The sequence below is a fragment of the Microplitis demolitor genome, chromosome 5 (assembly GCF_026212275.2).
Source record: "Microplitis demolitor isolate Queensland-Clemson2020A chromosome 5, iyMicDemo2.1a, whole genome shotgun sequence".
NCBI classification, from domain to species: domain Eukaryota; kingdom Metazoa; phylum Arthropoda; class Insecta; order Hymenoptera; family Braconidae; genus Microplitis; species Microplitis demolitor.
Window position 1 is genome coordinate 11,597,806 of NC_068549.1, and position 16,505 is coordinate 11,614,310.

At 28.7% G+C, this 16,505-nt stretch overlaps 3 protein-coding genes across 3 annotated transcripts; all 3 read right to left on the reverse strand.

Annotated features, from left to right (window-relative positions):
* Positions 1–7,974: 7,974 nt before the first annotated feature.
* LOC128667806 (glycosyltransferase-like protein gnt13) lies at positions 7,975–8,292 on the reverse strand (the record flags this gene model as incomplete). The annotated part of the gene is made up of 1 exon (XM_053739459.1): positions 7,975–8,292. A coding segment is annotated over one exon (318 nt), but the record flags the coding sequence as incomplete, so codon positions are not given.
* A 5,768-nt stretch (positions 8,293–14,060) lies between these two features.
* Positions 14,061–14,327, reverse strand: LOC128667807 (GATA zinc finger domain-containing protein 15-like; the record flags this gene model as incomplete). The annotated part of the gene is made up of 1 exon (XM_053739460.1): positions 14,061–14,327. A coding segment is annotated over one exon (267 nt), but the record flags the coding sequence as incomplete, so codon positions are not given.
* A 1,455-nt stretch (positions 14,328–15,782) lies between these two features.
* LOC128667805 (myb-like protein D) lies at positions 15,783–16,295 on the reverse strand (the record flags this gene model as incomplete). The annotated part of the gene is made up of 1 exon (XM_053739458.1): positions 15,783–16,295. A coding segment is annotated over one exon (513 nt), but the record flags the coding sequence as incomplete, so codon positions are not given.
* Positions 16,296–16,505: the final 210 nt, after the last annotated feature.

A 16,505-nucleotide genomic window follows, 5' to 3' on the forward strand; every position in this document is an offset into this window, starting at 1 on the left:
ACCCAGTTGAACATGAATCTGTAATAACTTTTAAACCAAAGATATTGCCAGGAAGCATGGAAAGGCAATTTTTCGCCTATATTATAAGAAAAAAAAACTGTAAAAATCTCTCTCCATGCATTCCGTATTCATACATGACCATTATTCTCTATTTTGGCATAATTTCATCCCTATTATTCTTAAATCCATCGGGTAGCAGGATTATCCCTGTAAAAAAAAAAAAAAAAAAAAAAAAAAAATCGGGTAATCTATGTTGTCAACGAAATAAGCTGTTTGAGAGAATGGTTCCTTTAGCTGCCGTAAGATGGCGCCACTTGCCGGTGAGGATCTACTAAGATGAGATCAATACTGCGGTCGATAATCAACATCCCATTGACGCTATGCTACCGCAAGAGCTGCGAAAGCGGGCAAAGAAGAGACCGATTAACAAGCCCCTCCATATACCAAGCGCGCGCTCTCTCTCTCTCTGTCATCTCACGCGCTCACTCCCACGCACACAAGTTAACCGCCTTAGCGTGACCATATCTATATTACATAAATTATTAAATAAAAAAAAAAAAAAAAAAAAAAAAAAGGGGGCGGAAATTATAATAAAGGGAAAGGCTACTAGAAAAGAAATCAATATAACCATCAAGTTTATGTTTTTTTTTTTTTTTTTGTTGTTTCATTCAAAAAAAAAAAAAATTTATAAAAATTTTTTTTTATATCTACATAAAAATTATAAAGTTTTTTTTATATCTACACAAAAAAATTATAAATTTTTTTTTTTATTACCAGAATTATTTATATATTATATTATTTATAATATATTATTTATATATTATTTATATTTTTTTTTATTTTCCTCTTCTCTTTACTCAACCCGCTATGGGGAAAGGTTGGAACTCCAGGGGCTCGTCAGGGGCTCCGGGCAGGTCGGCTCTGAAAAAAAAAAAAAAAACGGAATTCCATTAAATAACCAAAACACCTTCCAATTAAATATAAATCAGCTTCTTACCTTATAAGGTCCTCTGCCGTCTCGAGGAGGTTGGTGGCCAGAACCCGAATCTCCTCAATATTGGGGGCCACCAACTGCATTCTCGGAGGAGTGATGGCCCACGAGGCCCGGAAATAGTTGGTTACCTCCTCCAGTTCGGGAGGTAAGACCCCTACAAGCTCCTTGATATCGAGGAGCAGTCGCATCCCCACCAGGGGGTTGATGGGCCTGGTGAATACGTCCACCCTCATACCTATCTCGCACAACGCCTATAAAAAAAAAAAAAAAAAAAAAAAAAAGGAATTAATTTTAATTTTCTATCCTTTTCCGTAAATAAAATTTTTTTTTTTCCTTTTTCTTTTTTTTTTTCTCTTTTTGGTAAAACGATAAATTACTACTTACAAAATAGTGGAACCGGTGCCTCACCAGCTGGAACCACGTAGAGAACCCTTTATAATGCTCACCGGTCACGTACATTTTGGATTTGTTTCAGTTTTTTTTTTTTTTTTTTTCCTTCAATTACACTTGTACACGAAGTACTCAGCTTTGCCGTCAATTTCACACTGAGTACTCCTATTCATAAATCGCAAGGAGCGTCAGCGGAATGCATCTTGCGATAAGACGTTAGCCGGAGATCAAATTCTTCACGCAGACGCGGCAAAGCTATTCGCAATTAAACATCGCTAGATGTCGGCTAAATGCAGATTCGCACAACGTAAGGGAATTATTCTCCCCAGCTTATTTTGGTACCTTTTTAGTCTCAAGGTCACCCATACACATATGCAAAGGGGTACGCATCATATGCATGTAGAGAGATACATCCTATGTAATCCTTATATTTAAAATAGCTATTATTATGGTGATGGGAAAATAATAGATTTTAGAGGAAAACTATATAAAATAATATAATAATATATAAAATCATATCATAAATATTTGCTATATATATATATATTTATAGAGATATATTTAGAAAGATCAGAAAACAAAAAAAAAAAAAAAATAAAAAAAAAAAAAAATAATCTTCTATATTTTATATAATTATATAATCTCCTAGTTGTGAGACTTTTTAGAATTGTAAGCGTTATCGCAAGCTTTTGTAAAAGAGAGGACATATGTTTAGGAAAGCAAGCGAGTTTTGCAACCCTCTTACTTTCCGGGGGATTGTTATGTCCAAATAATTTTTTTTTTATTTATTCTAATAATTATTTAAAAATAATTATTACAGAGCTCTTCTTTTCAAAAGCGCGCGAAAACGCAGCGTCAGCTTTTTCCACCTTTTTATGCGACAAAGAATAGTGGGAGGATAACTGCAATAAGGCGAACAAACAATTAATAAACTGTCGTCACCTTCCACCAATAACAATAATTAAAAATTCCCCATCAATCGCTAAATCAAAGTTTATAAAAAGCCTGAGCACCCATAGCTCATGGCTAGTCGGTTCTTCTAACTTACGGTCCGCGAATATTCGAACGTCGAACTTTCGTGCACTCTTATTGCAGGATTCCGCCCCAGGCGTTGAAAAGTCAATAAGAGGATCTTTAATATTTTTCTATTTAAACCTTATTGCAGGAATCCGCTTCGGCGTTGAATAATCAATAAGGCATTCTAAAATTGACATCTTTTTGCAGTCAATTATTGCAGGATTCCGCTTAGGCGTTGAAAAAGCAATAATCGACTTCTTATCTATTAAAAATCCTCACAGATTAATAGAAACTTCCGGTCCGATTGAAATAGTGACGCAAATCACGTGTATTTGCGATTCCATCTCGGTCTGAGTTATTTTGCGCATAAAATCACCTCTCGGGTGTGTAAAGAGGACGCATTAAATATAAAATACAAATCTTATAAAATATCCGAGAATAATCAATATTCTTAAAATATCAAATGTTAAAAATTTGTGTAAAGGATTCAGTGTACAAGTGAATTGTAGCTAAATCAGAAATAAAAAGCAGGAAAACCATAAGTTCAGCCTTCCGAGTTTCATTCGAGAGTAGCACATAAGTTTACATCCTACAACCCCAGCCGCGCCCATCCAACCAAATCCTACAGGAGGAAGCTGAGTGAGCTGCAACGTTCTGGAGGGATCTAACCTGCCGTGACTAGAAAGAAAGAAACATCGAAAGGTAGGTGAAAGATTTACATTCTATTCTTTCATGAGATAACTGGTTCAACACAAGATCACCGGTCTCTTCGGAGACGTTTGAGTTCTTACTTCGAAGTAAAAGATACACTATAAATAATAAATTATAGGAAGATACCTCTTCCTCGTATTCTTTAATGTAGTCCGCAACCTCCAAATCGCTCGTCTAAATTTTTCTATCGCTACCAAAGGGAGAAATCCCGGATAATTAATTTAAATTTAAGCGGCGGACACAACAATTATTATTATTATTATTATTATTATTATTATTATTATTATTATTATTATTATTATTATTATTATTATTATTATTATTATTATTATTATTATTATTATTATTATTATTATTATTATTATTATTATTATTATTATTATTATTATTATTATTATTATTATTATTATTATTATTATTATTATTATTATTATTATTATTATTATTATTATTATTATTATTATTATTATTATTATTATTATTATTATTATTATTATTATTATTATTATTATTATTATTATTATTATTATTATTATTATTATTATTATTATTATTATTATTATTATTATTATTATTATTATTATTATTATTATTATTATTATTATTATTATTATTATTATTATTATTATTATTATTATTATTATTATTATTATTATTATTATTATTATTATTATTATTATTATTATTATTATTATTATTATTATTATTATTATTATTATTATTATTATTTCTTTTTTTTTTAATTAAATGCTCAGGGGGTTATCCCCGGTAGTCCGACTCTACCGAGGGCCTCACCTGAGCGCCAAATCATTACTGCTGCGATGCTTCATCAACAAGATGATCAGCATGCGCAGCAGGCCAAGTTTCGTTGCCTTAGGAGACGGAGGGATCCGAGAATAACAGCCTTTTGCATCCGCGATGCCAAAAACTCAACTTGCGGAGAACAAGTTGGGATTTTAGCCAATGCAGACACAAAAGTCTGTTTCATCCCTCCTAGGACGCCAACAATAAGTACGACAAGCTTGACACGGTAGCCTGGGTAGAGTTTGCCAATTTCAAACAGGAGATCCTGATATATTTCGTGTTTGTGCTCTTCTTTAACCGTGATGTTATACTCAGCAGGTGCTGAGAACTCGATAACATAAATGTCACGAGCGGTTTTATCAAAGAGCACAATATCAGGTTTATTGTGATCGATTTTCCGCGTTGTTGCGAATGGCACGTTCCAATAAATACGGCAACGGTCATTCTCAACAACTTGCGGAATATCTCCTGGCAGATAAGGCAGCACTGGTGTTTTATCGATACCGTGAGTATGTCTTAGGTGGTAGTAAAGTACTCGCAGAGCAGCATTGTGACGCTGGACATATGCATTTCTTGCCAGCACAGGACATGCTGACAACAGATGCATAAGCGTCTCAGGATGTTGCTTACACACCCTACACAAAGTGTCGGGTAGCTGCATCTGGAGCACTTTAGCACGGTATTCAAGAGTATTGATAACACCATCTTGGCAGGCAAAAATATATCCTTCGGTCTCAGACATCAGGCCAGCTGACCTGAGGAAGGAAAACGTCAGCTGCTCGGACAAGCCATGTTCACGCACGTGTTTAAAGAACACGCTGTGCATGGACTTGTCCATATGTGTGCTGAGCAGTTTTTGTTGCTCAGCATTGCTGATGACCCTCTTAAATTCCTCCTTAGGGAGTTCGATAAGAGGGTTTACTCTTCCAAGACCGAGGGATTTTGCCGCGTAGATTGCTGCCTTATATAAAAACGTTCCCTTATGCCTATTCTCATGACTATGAACAATTTGCATAAGGAAGTCGTTTTCATCTGCAGTGAAATTGACAACCTCGTATGTTATACCCAAAACCAAACGATCGTGTAGACACTCCAAGCTCTGTAAACCTCTCCCTCCGATGTGCCGGGAAAGGTATAATCTGGTGATGGAGGATTTAGGGTGCATGCTCCGATTCATATTCATGACTTTGCGTGTCTTGATATCGAGATCTCTGAGTTCTTTTCGGGCCCATTTCAGAACACCGAAAGAGTAGAGGAGTACCGGGACAGCAAGCATGTTTGTTGCAGAGACTTTGTTTTTCCCGGAAAGTTCTGATGACCAGATTTTCCGGAGTCTCCGCACATACTCGCTGCAGAGAGTCGTTTTGATTTTCGAGGCGTCCTGCATAGGACTCCCGTCAATCCCTAGATATTTGTACGACTCTCCGGCGTCAAGATGGTCAATGACGCTCCCATCTACTAACTCGATATCCTCACGCACATCAGAACACTTACCCTTCACCAGATTAACGACCGCGCACTTGTCCAACCCAAAAGCCATGCCAACATCCCGGGTATACTCCCCTACAATATTCAAGGCTGTCTGAAGGTGTTCCTCATCAGAAGCATACACCTTCAGATCATCCATGTAGAGTAAGTGGGTGATCGAATACTTTCGATCATTTGATGGACCCACTGAGTATCCACGGGTGCGGCGTAGCGCAACAGATATTGGCAGCAGTGAGATACAAAACAGCAGAGGGCTCAGAGAATCTCCCTGAAAGACTCCTCGTTTGTACTGTACAGCTTCGGTTACACGTTTGTCGTTGCCACATGAAATGTGGAACCGTGTTCGCCAAAGCTGCATCGTACGCCGAATGCATCCCACTGTATCGCGATTGACCCCAAGGCATTTGAGCAAAAAGAGAATAAGCTCATGAGATGTTGAGTCAAATGCCTTGCGGTAGTCAATCCAGGCCATTGACAGGTTGCGCTGATAGCAGATCGCGTCTTGAATGACACAACGATCCACTAACAGATTCTCTTTGCAACCTGACAGGCCTCTTTTACTGCCACGTTGTTCGTATATCTGCTGCCATACAGGGTCTATCTCCTGCAGAATGCGATTATTCAAGATTTTGGTGAAAATCTTATAAACCGCATTCAAACAGGTGATAGGCCTGTAGTTTTTCGGGTCAGACAAGTCTCCTTTCTTTGGGATGAGCACGGTTCGCCCTTCTACAAGCCAGCATGGAATTGGTTCATTACCTCTGATGAACGCTGTAAAAATCCGGGCTAGATGACTATGGGTAGAAGTTAATTTCTTCCACCAAAATAGGTTAATGCCATCTGGACCCGGAGCAGCCCAGTTCTTACCATTGTTCAGAGCTGAACGAACTTCTTCCACGCTGACTTCGGGGCTCTCTTCATCAGCATTGTCGTTGCGATGTTGTCGACAAAATGCTTCGAAGTCGTTGAGAGCTGTAGTGTCACGATTCACGTTCGGTTGATCACCATACAACTCGGACCAGAAAGCTTCTACTTGCTCGATGGATGGGGAATCGCCAGAAACAGATGTCTTAGGTGTCAGAAAGCGTGAAGGACTTAACCGAAACAAAGAGTTATCGGTAAGCCGCTTCAGCTTTTTCTCTAGTGACTTTTTAGCAGTCACTAGAGCCCGCAACCTGTTAAGGGAACCTTCTTTGATATTAAGAAGATTCTCCTTATTCAGTGTGTGATGCTGATAGCGTAGTCCAGCCGCAATGCGGCGGACTTTGGATGTAAATGCTTTACGTGCATTGACATACTCAATCACACACTGAATGCGGGAGACATGTTTCCGGAGATCATCAATCTTTAGTGACAGCTGCCCAATGCGCCCTCTCATCTTTGCCTCAGGAGGAGAAATATTTCTCCTCGCTGAAGGTAAGAGTGAGGAAGCAGCATCATAGACAGCTTGATTGATGGTGAGCAAAATAGAGTCTTCCTGAATCCGGGCAGATAGTTCTTGGTTTACCGTGTCAAGTAGCTGTTTTGGGTAGTGTATCTTCTTTGAGATACATACTTGTCGCCTTTCAAAATCATTGTCAGCGTCTTCAGAAGAACGGCGTCTCTCTTGATGTAACTGTGCTGGAAAAGACAGACGATGAGATAATCGTCTGTTCATTAACAGTGATCTCCGTGTTCGCCGGAGATGAGAGGCATAGTCTCGGAGATGTTGTTGTGACAGATGGCTGTAGTTAGGATGCATATTGCTCCAGAGAGCATGCATCCTCGCCATGTAGCCTCTCCGCTCCGGTTCACTGTTATTATAGCACATCAAGAGATCGGCTCGTAATTCCTCCGTCCACCTAAATGCAGTCCATTGTTCGCCAAGGTCGTCATCGTTCGGAATCTCGGTACTCCGCCCAGCTAGTGGGTTGCCCTCATCCGAGAAGGGCAGGTTGTGGGGAGCACTTCCTGGTTCAGTATTGTCTTGAACTCAGTATTACTTTACGTTGGGGAGTTAACCCAACGTAAAGTTTGTTGTGCGATTGGTAGGCCAGCAGATGGGAGGCCAGCCTACATTGCCCACGATGCGCCACGGGGTAAATAAGACCCCCGCTGGCCGCACAACATGCACCGCGGGCGTTATTATTATTATTATTATTATTATTATTATTATTATTATTATTATTATTATTATTATTATTATTATTATTATTATTATTATTATTATTATTATTATTATTATTATTATTATTATTATTATTATTATTATTATTATTATTATTATTATTATTATTATTATTATTATTATTATTATTATTATTATTATTATTATTATTATTATTATTATTATTATTATTATTATTATTATTATTATTATTATTATTATTATTATTATTATTATTATTATTATTATTATTATTATTATTATTATTATTATTATTATTATTATTATTATTATTATTATTATTATTATTATTATTATTATTATTATTATTATTATTATTATTATTATTATTATTATTATTATTATTATTATTATTATTATTATTATTATTATTATTATTATTATTATTATTATTATTATTATTATTATTATTATTATTATTATTATTATTATTATTATTATTATTATTATTATTATTATTATTATTATTATTATTATTATTATTATTATTATTATTATTATTATTATTATTATTATTATTATTATTATTATTATTATTATTATTATTATTATTATTATTATTATTATTATTATTATTATTATTATTATTATTATTATTATTATTATTATTATTATTATTATTATTATTATTATTATTATTATTATTATTATTATTATTATTATTATTATTATTATTATTATTATTATTATTATTATTATTATTATTATTATTATTATTATTATTATTATTATTATTATTATTATTATTATTATTATTATTTCTTTTTTTTTTAATTAAATGCTCAGGGGGTTATCCCCGGTAGTCCGACTCTACCGAAGGCCTCACCTGAGCGCCAAATCATTACTGCTGCGATGCTTCATCAACAAGATGATCAGCATGCGCAGCAGGCCAAGTTTCGTTGCCTTAGGAGACGGAGGGATCCGAGAATAACAGCCTTTTGCATCCGCGATGCCAAAAACTCAACTTGCGGAGAACAAGTTGGGATTTTAGCCAATGCAGACACAAAAGTCTGTTTCATCCCTCCTAGGACGCCAACAATAAGTACGACAAGCTTGACACGGTAGCCTGGGTAGAGTTTGCCAATTTCAAACAGGAGATCCTGATATATTTCGTGTTTGTGCTCTTCTTTAACCGTGATGTTATACTCAGCAGCTGCTGAGAACTCGATAACATAAATGTCACGAGCGGTTTTATCAAAGAGCACAATATCAGGTTTATTGTGATGGATTTTCCGCGTTGTTGCGAATGGCACGTTCCAATAAATACGGCAACGGTCATTCTCAACAACTTGCGGAATATCTCCTGGCAGATAAGGCAGCACTGGTGTTTTATCGATACCGTGAGTATGTCTTAGGTGGTAGTAAAGTACTCGCAGAGCAGCATTGTGACGCTGGACATATGCATTTCTTGCCAGCACAGGACATGCTGACAACAGATGCATAAGCGTCTCAGGATGTTGCTTACACACCCTACACAAAGTGTCGGGTAGCTGCATCTGGAGCACTTTAGCACGGTATTCAAGAGTATTGATAACACCATCTTGGCAGGCAAAAATATATCCTTCGGTCTCAGACATCAGGCCAGCTGACCTGAGGAAGGAAAACGTCAGCTGCTCGGACAAGCCATGTTCACGCACGTGTTTAAAGAACACGCTGTGCATGGACTTGTCCATATGTGTGCTGAGCAGTTTTTGTTGCTCAGCATTGCTGATGACCCTCTTAAATTCCTCCTTAGGGAGTTCGATAAGAGGGTTTACTCTTCCAAGACCGAAGGATTTTGCCGCGTAGATTGCTGCCTTATATAAAAACGTTCCCTTATGCCTATTCTCATGACTATGAACAATTTGCATAAGGAAGTCGTTTTCATCTGCAGTGAAATTGACAACCTCGTATGTTATACCCAAAACCAAACGATTGTGTAGACACTCCAAGCTCTGTAAACCTCTCCCTCCGATGTGCCGGGAAAGGTATAATCTGGTGATGGAGGATTTAGGGTGCATGCTCCGATTCATATTCATGACTTTGCGTGTCTTGATATCGAGATCTCTGAGTTCTTTTCGGGCCCATTTCAGAACACCGAAAGAGTAGAGGAGTACCGGGACAGCAAGCATGTTTGTTGCAGAGACTTTGTTTTTCCCGGAAAGTTCTGATGACCAGATTTTCCGGAGTCTCCGCACATACTCGCTGCAGAGAGTCGTTTTGATTTTCGAGGCGTCCTGCATAGGACTCCCGTCAATCCCTAGATATTTGTACGACTCTCCGGCGTCAAGATGGTCAATGACGCTCCCATCTACTAACTCGATATCCTCACGCACATCAGAACACTTACCCTTCACCAGATTAACGACCGCGCACTTGTCCAACGCAAAAGCCATGCCAACATCCCGGGTATACTCCCCTACGATATTCAAGGCTGTCTGAAGGTGTTCCTCATCAGAAGCATACACCTTCAGATCATCCATGTAGAGTAAGTGGGTGATCGAATACTTTCGATCATTTGATGGACCCACTGAGTATCCACGGGTGCGGCGTAGCGCAACAGATATTGGCAGCAGTGAGATACAAAACAGCAGAGGGCTCAGAGAATCTCCCTGAAAGACTCCTCGTTTGTACTGTACAGCTTCGGTTACACGTTTGTCGTTGCCACATGAAATGTGGAACCGTGTTCGCCAAAGCTGCATCGTACGCCGAATGCATCCCACTGTATCGCGATTGACCCCAAGGCATTTGAGCAAAAAGAGAATAAGCTCATGAGATGTTGAGTCAAATGCCTTGCGGTAGTCAATCCAGGCCATTGACAGGTTGCGCTGATAGCAGATCGCGTCTTGAATGACACAACGATCCACTAACAGATTCTCTTTGCAACCTGACAGGCCTCTTTTACTGCCACGTTGTTCGTATATCTGCTGCCATACAGGGTCTATCTCCTGCAGAATGCGATTATTCAAGATTTTGGTGAAAATCTTATAAACCGCATTCAAACAGGTGATAGGCCTGTAGTTTTTCGGGTCAGACAAGTCTCCTTTCTTTGGGATGAGCACGGTTCGCCCTTCTACAAGCCAGCATGGAATTGGTTCATTACCTCTGATGAACGCTGTAAAAATCCGGGCCAGATGACTATGGGTAGAAGTTAATTTCTTCCACCAAAATAGGTTAATGCCATCTGGACCCGGAGCAGCCCAGTTCTTACCATTGTTCAGAGCTGAACGAACTTCTTCCACGCTGACTTCGGGGCTCTCTTCATCAGCATTGTCGTTGCGATGTTGTCGACAAAATGCTTCGAAGTCGTTGAGAGCTGGAGTGTCACGATTCACGTTCGGTTGATCACCATACAACTCGGACCAGAAAGCTTCTACTTGCTCGATGGATGGGGAATCGCCAGAAACAGATGTCTTAGGTGTCAGAAAGCGTGAAGGACTTAACCGAAACAAAGAGTTATCGGTAAGCCGCTTCAGCTTTTTCTCTAGTGACTTTTTAGCAGTCACTAGAGCCCGCAACCTGTTAAGGGAACCTTCTTTGATATTAAGAAGATTCTCCTTATTCAGTGTGTGATGCTGATAGCGTAGTCCAGCCGCAATGCGGCGGACTTTGGATGTAAATGCTTTACGTGCATTGACATACTCAATCAGACACTGAATGCGGGAGACATGTTTCCGGAGATCATCAATCTTTAGTGACAGCTGCCCAATGCGCCCTCTCATCTTTGCCTCAGGAGAAGAAATATTTCTCCTCGCTGGAGGTAAGAGTGAGGAAGCAGCATCATAGACAGCTTGATTGATGGTGAGCAAAATAGAGTCTTCCTGAATCCGGGCAGATAGTTCTTGGTTTACCGTGTCAAGTAGCTGTTTTGGGTAGTGTATCTTCTTTGAGATACATACTTGTCGCCTTTCAAAATCATTGTCAGCGTCTTCAGAAGAACGGCGTCTCTCTTGATGTAACTGTGCTGGAAAAGACAGACGATGAGATAATCGTCTGTTCATTAACAGTGATCTCCGTGTTCGCCGGAGATGAGAGGCATAGTCTCGGAGATGTTGTTGTGACAGATGGCTGTAGTTAGGATGCATATTGCTCCAGAGAGCATGCATCCTCGCCATGTAGCCTCTCCGCTCCGGTTCACTGTTATTATAGCACATCAAGAGATCGGCTCGTAATTCCTCCGTCCACCTAAATGCAGTCCGTTGTTCGCCAAGGTCGTCATCGTTCGGAATCTCGGTACTCCGCCCAGCTAGTGGGTTGCCCTCATCCGAGAAGGGCAGGTTGTGGGGAGCACTTCCTGGTTCAGTATTGTCTTGAACTCAGTATTACTTTACGTTGGGGAGTTAACCCAACGTAAAGTTTGTTGTGCGATTGGTAGGCCAGCAGATGGGAGGCCAGCCTACATTGCCCACGATGCGCCACGGGGTAAATAAGACCCCCGCTGGCCGCACAACATGCACCGCGGGCGTTATTATTATTATTATTATTATTATTATTATTATTATTATTATTATTATTATTATTATTATTATTATTATTATTATTATTATTATTATTATTATTATTATTATTATTATTATTATTATTATTATTATTATTATTATTATTATTATTATTATTATTATTATTATTATTATTATTATTATTATTATTATTATTATTATTATTATTATTATTATTATTATTATTATTATTATTATTATTATTATTATTATTATTATTATTATTATTATTATTATTATTATTATTATTATTATTATTATTATTATTATTATTATTATTATTATTATTATTATTATTATTATTATTATTATTATTATTATTATTATTATTATTATTATTATTATTATTATTATTATTATTATTATTATTATTATTATTATTATTATTATTATTATTATTATTATTATTATTATTATTATTATTATTATTATTATTATTATTATTATTATTATTATTATTATTATTATTATTATTATTATTATTATTATTATTATTATTATTATTATTATTATTATTATTATTATTATTATTATTATTATTATTATTATTATTATTATTATTATTATTATTATTATTATTATTATTATTATTATTATTATTATTATTATTATTATTATTATTATTATTATTATTATTATTATTATTATTATTATTATTATTATTATTATTATTATTATTATTATTATTATTATTATTATTATTATTATTATTATTATTATTATTATTATTATTATTATTATTATTATTATTATTATTATTATTATTATTATTATTATTATTATTATTATTATTATTATTATTATTATTATTATTATTATTATTATTATTATTATTATTATTATTATTATTATTATTATTATTATTATTATTATTATTATTATTATTATTATTATTATTATTATTATTATTATTATTATTATTATTATTATTATTATTATTATTATTATTATTATTATTATTATTATTATTATTATTATTATTATTATTATTATTATTATTATTATTATTATTATTATTATTATTATTATTATTATTATTATTATTATTATTATTATTATTATTATTATTATTATTATTATTATTATTATTATTATTATTATTATTATTATTATTATTATTATTATTATTATTATTATTATTATTATTATTATTATTATTATTATTATTATTATTATTATTATTATTATTATTATTATTATTATTATTATTATTATTATTATTATTATTATTATTATTATTATTATTATTATTATTATTATTATTATTATTATTATTATTATTATTATTATTATTATTATTATTATTATTATTATTATTATTATTATTATTATTATTATTATTATTATTATTATTATTATTATTATTATTATTATTATTATTATTATTATTATTATTATTATTATTATTATTATTATTATTATTATTATTATTATTATTATTATTATTATTATTATTATTATTATTATTATTATTATTATTATTATTATTATTATTATTATTATTATTATTATTATTATTATTATTATTATTATTATTATTATTATTATTATTATTATTATTATTATTATTATTATTATTATTATTATTATTATTATTATTATTATTATTATTATTATTATTATTATTATTATTATTATTATTATTATTATTATTATTATTATTATTATTATTATTATTATTATTATTATTATTATTATTATTATTATTATTATTATTATTATTATTATTATTATTATTATTATTATTATTATTATTATTATTATTATTATTATTATTATTATTATTATTATTATTATTATTATTATTATTATTATTATTATTATTGTTATTATTATTATTGTTATTATTATTATTGTTATTATTGTTATTATTATTATTATTATTATTATTATTATTATTATTATTATTATTATTATTATTATTATTATTATTATTATTATTATTATTATTATTATTATTATTATTATTATTATTATTATTATTATTATTATTATTATTATTATTATTATTATTATTATTATTATTATTATTATTATTATTATTATTATTATTATTATTATTATTATTGTTATTATTATTATTATTATTATTATTATTGTTATTATTATTATTATTATTATTATTATTGTTATTATTATTATTGTTATTATTATTATTGTTATTATTGTTATTATTATTATTATTATTATTATTATTATTATTATTATTGTTATTATTATTATTATTATTATTATTATTATTGTTATTATTATTATTATTATTATTATTATTATTGTTATTATTATTATTATTATTATTATTATTATTGTTATTATTATTATTATTATTATTATTATTATTATTATTATTATTGTTATTATTATTATTATTATTATTATTATTGTTATTATTATTATTATTATTATTATTATTGTTATTATTATTATTATTATTATTATTATTGTTATTATTATTATTATTATTATTATTATTGTTATTATTATTATTATTATTATTATTATTGTTATTATTATTATTATTATTATTATTATTATTATTATTATTATTATTATTATTATTATTATTATTATTATTATTATTATTATTATTATTATTATTATTATTATTATTATTATTATTATTATTATTATTATTATTATTATTATTATTATTATTATTATTATTATTATTATTATTATTATTATTATTATTATTATTATTATTATTATTATTATTATTATTATTATTATTATTATTATTATTATTATTATTATTATTATTATTATTATTATTATTATTATTATTATTATTATTATTATTATTATTATTATTATTATTATTATTATTATTATTATTATTATTATTATTATTATTATTATTATTATTATTATTATTATTATTATTATTATTATTATTATTATTATTATTATTATTATTATTATTATTATTATTATTGTTATTATTATTATTATTATTATTATTATTATTATTATTATTATTATTATTATTATTATTATTATTATTATTATTATTATTATTATTATTATTATTATTATTATTATTATTATTATTATTATTATTATTATTATTATTATTATTATTATTATTATTATTATTATTATTATTATTATTATTATTATTATTATTATTATTATTATTATTATTATTATTATTATTATTATTATTATTATTATTATTATTATTATTATTATTATTATTATTATTATTATTATTATTATTATTATTATTATTATTATTATTATTATTATTATTATTATTATTATTATTATTATTATTATTATTATTATTATTATTATTATTATTATTATTATTATTATTATTATTATTATTATTATTATTATTATTATTATTATTATTATTATTATTATTATTATTATTATTATTATTATTATTATTATTATTATTATTATTATTATTATTATTATTATTATTATTATTATTATTATTATTATTATTATTATTATTATTATTATTATTATTATTATTATTATTATTATTATTATTATTATTATTATTATTATTATTATTATTATTATTATTATTATTATTATTATTATTATTATTATTATTATTATTATTATTATTATTATTATTATTATTATTATTATTATTATTATTATTATTATTATTATTATTATTATTATTATTATTATTATTATTATTATTATTATTATTATTATTATTATTATTATTATTATTATTATTATTATTATTATTATTATTATTATTATTATTATTATTATTATTATTATTATTATTATTATTATTATTATTATTATTATTATTATTATTATTATTATTATTATTATTATTATTATTATTATTATTATTATTATTATTATTATTATTATTATTATTATTATTATTATTATTATTATTATTATTATTATTATTATTATTATTATTATTATTATTATTATTATTATTATTATTATTATTATTATTATTATTATTATTATTATTATTATTATTATTATTATTATTATTATTATTATTATTATTATTATTATTATTATTATTATTATTATTATTATTATTATTATTATTATTATTATTATTATTATTATTATTATTATTATTATTATTATTATTATTATTATTATTATTATTATTATTATTATTATTATTATTATTATTATTATTATTATTATTATTATTATTATTATTATTATTATTATTATTATTATTATTATTATTATTATTATTATTATTATTATTATTATTATTATTATTATTATTATTATTATTATTATTATTATTATTATTATTATTATTATTATTATTATTATTATTATTATTATTATTATTATTATTATTATTATTATTATTATTATTATTATTATTATCGTCTCCTGGGGAGGCAGGAAGTGTAAAGAAAAAGAAGACAGAGACGGTGGAGGGAGACCAAAAGACCATCGGTGCTCCATTCACTATTGTGAAGGGGAAAAGAAAGAT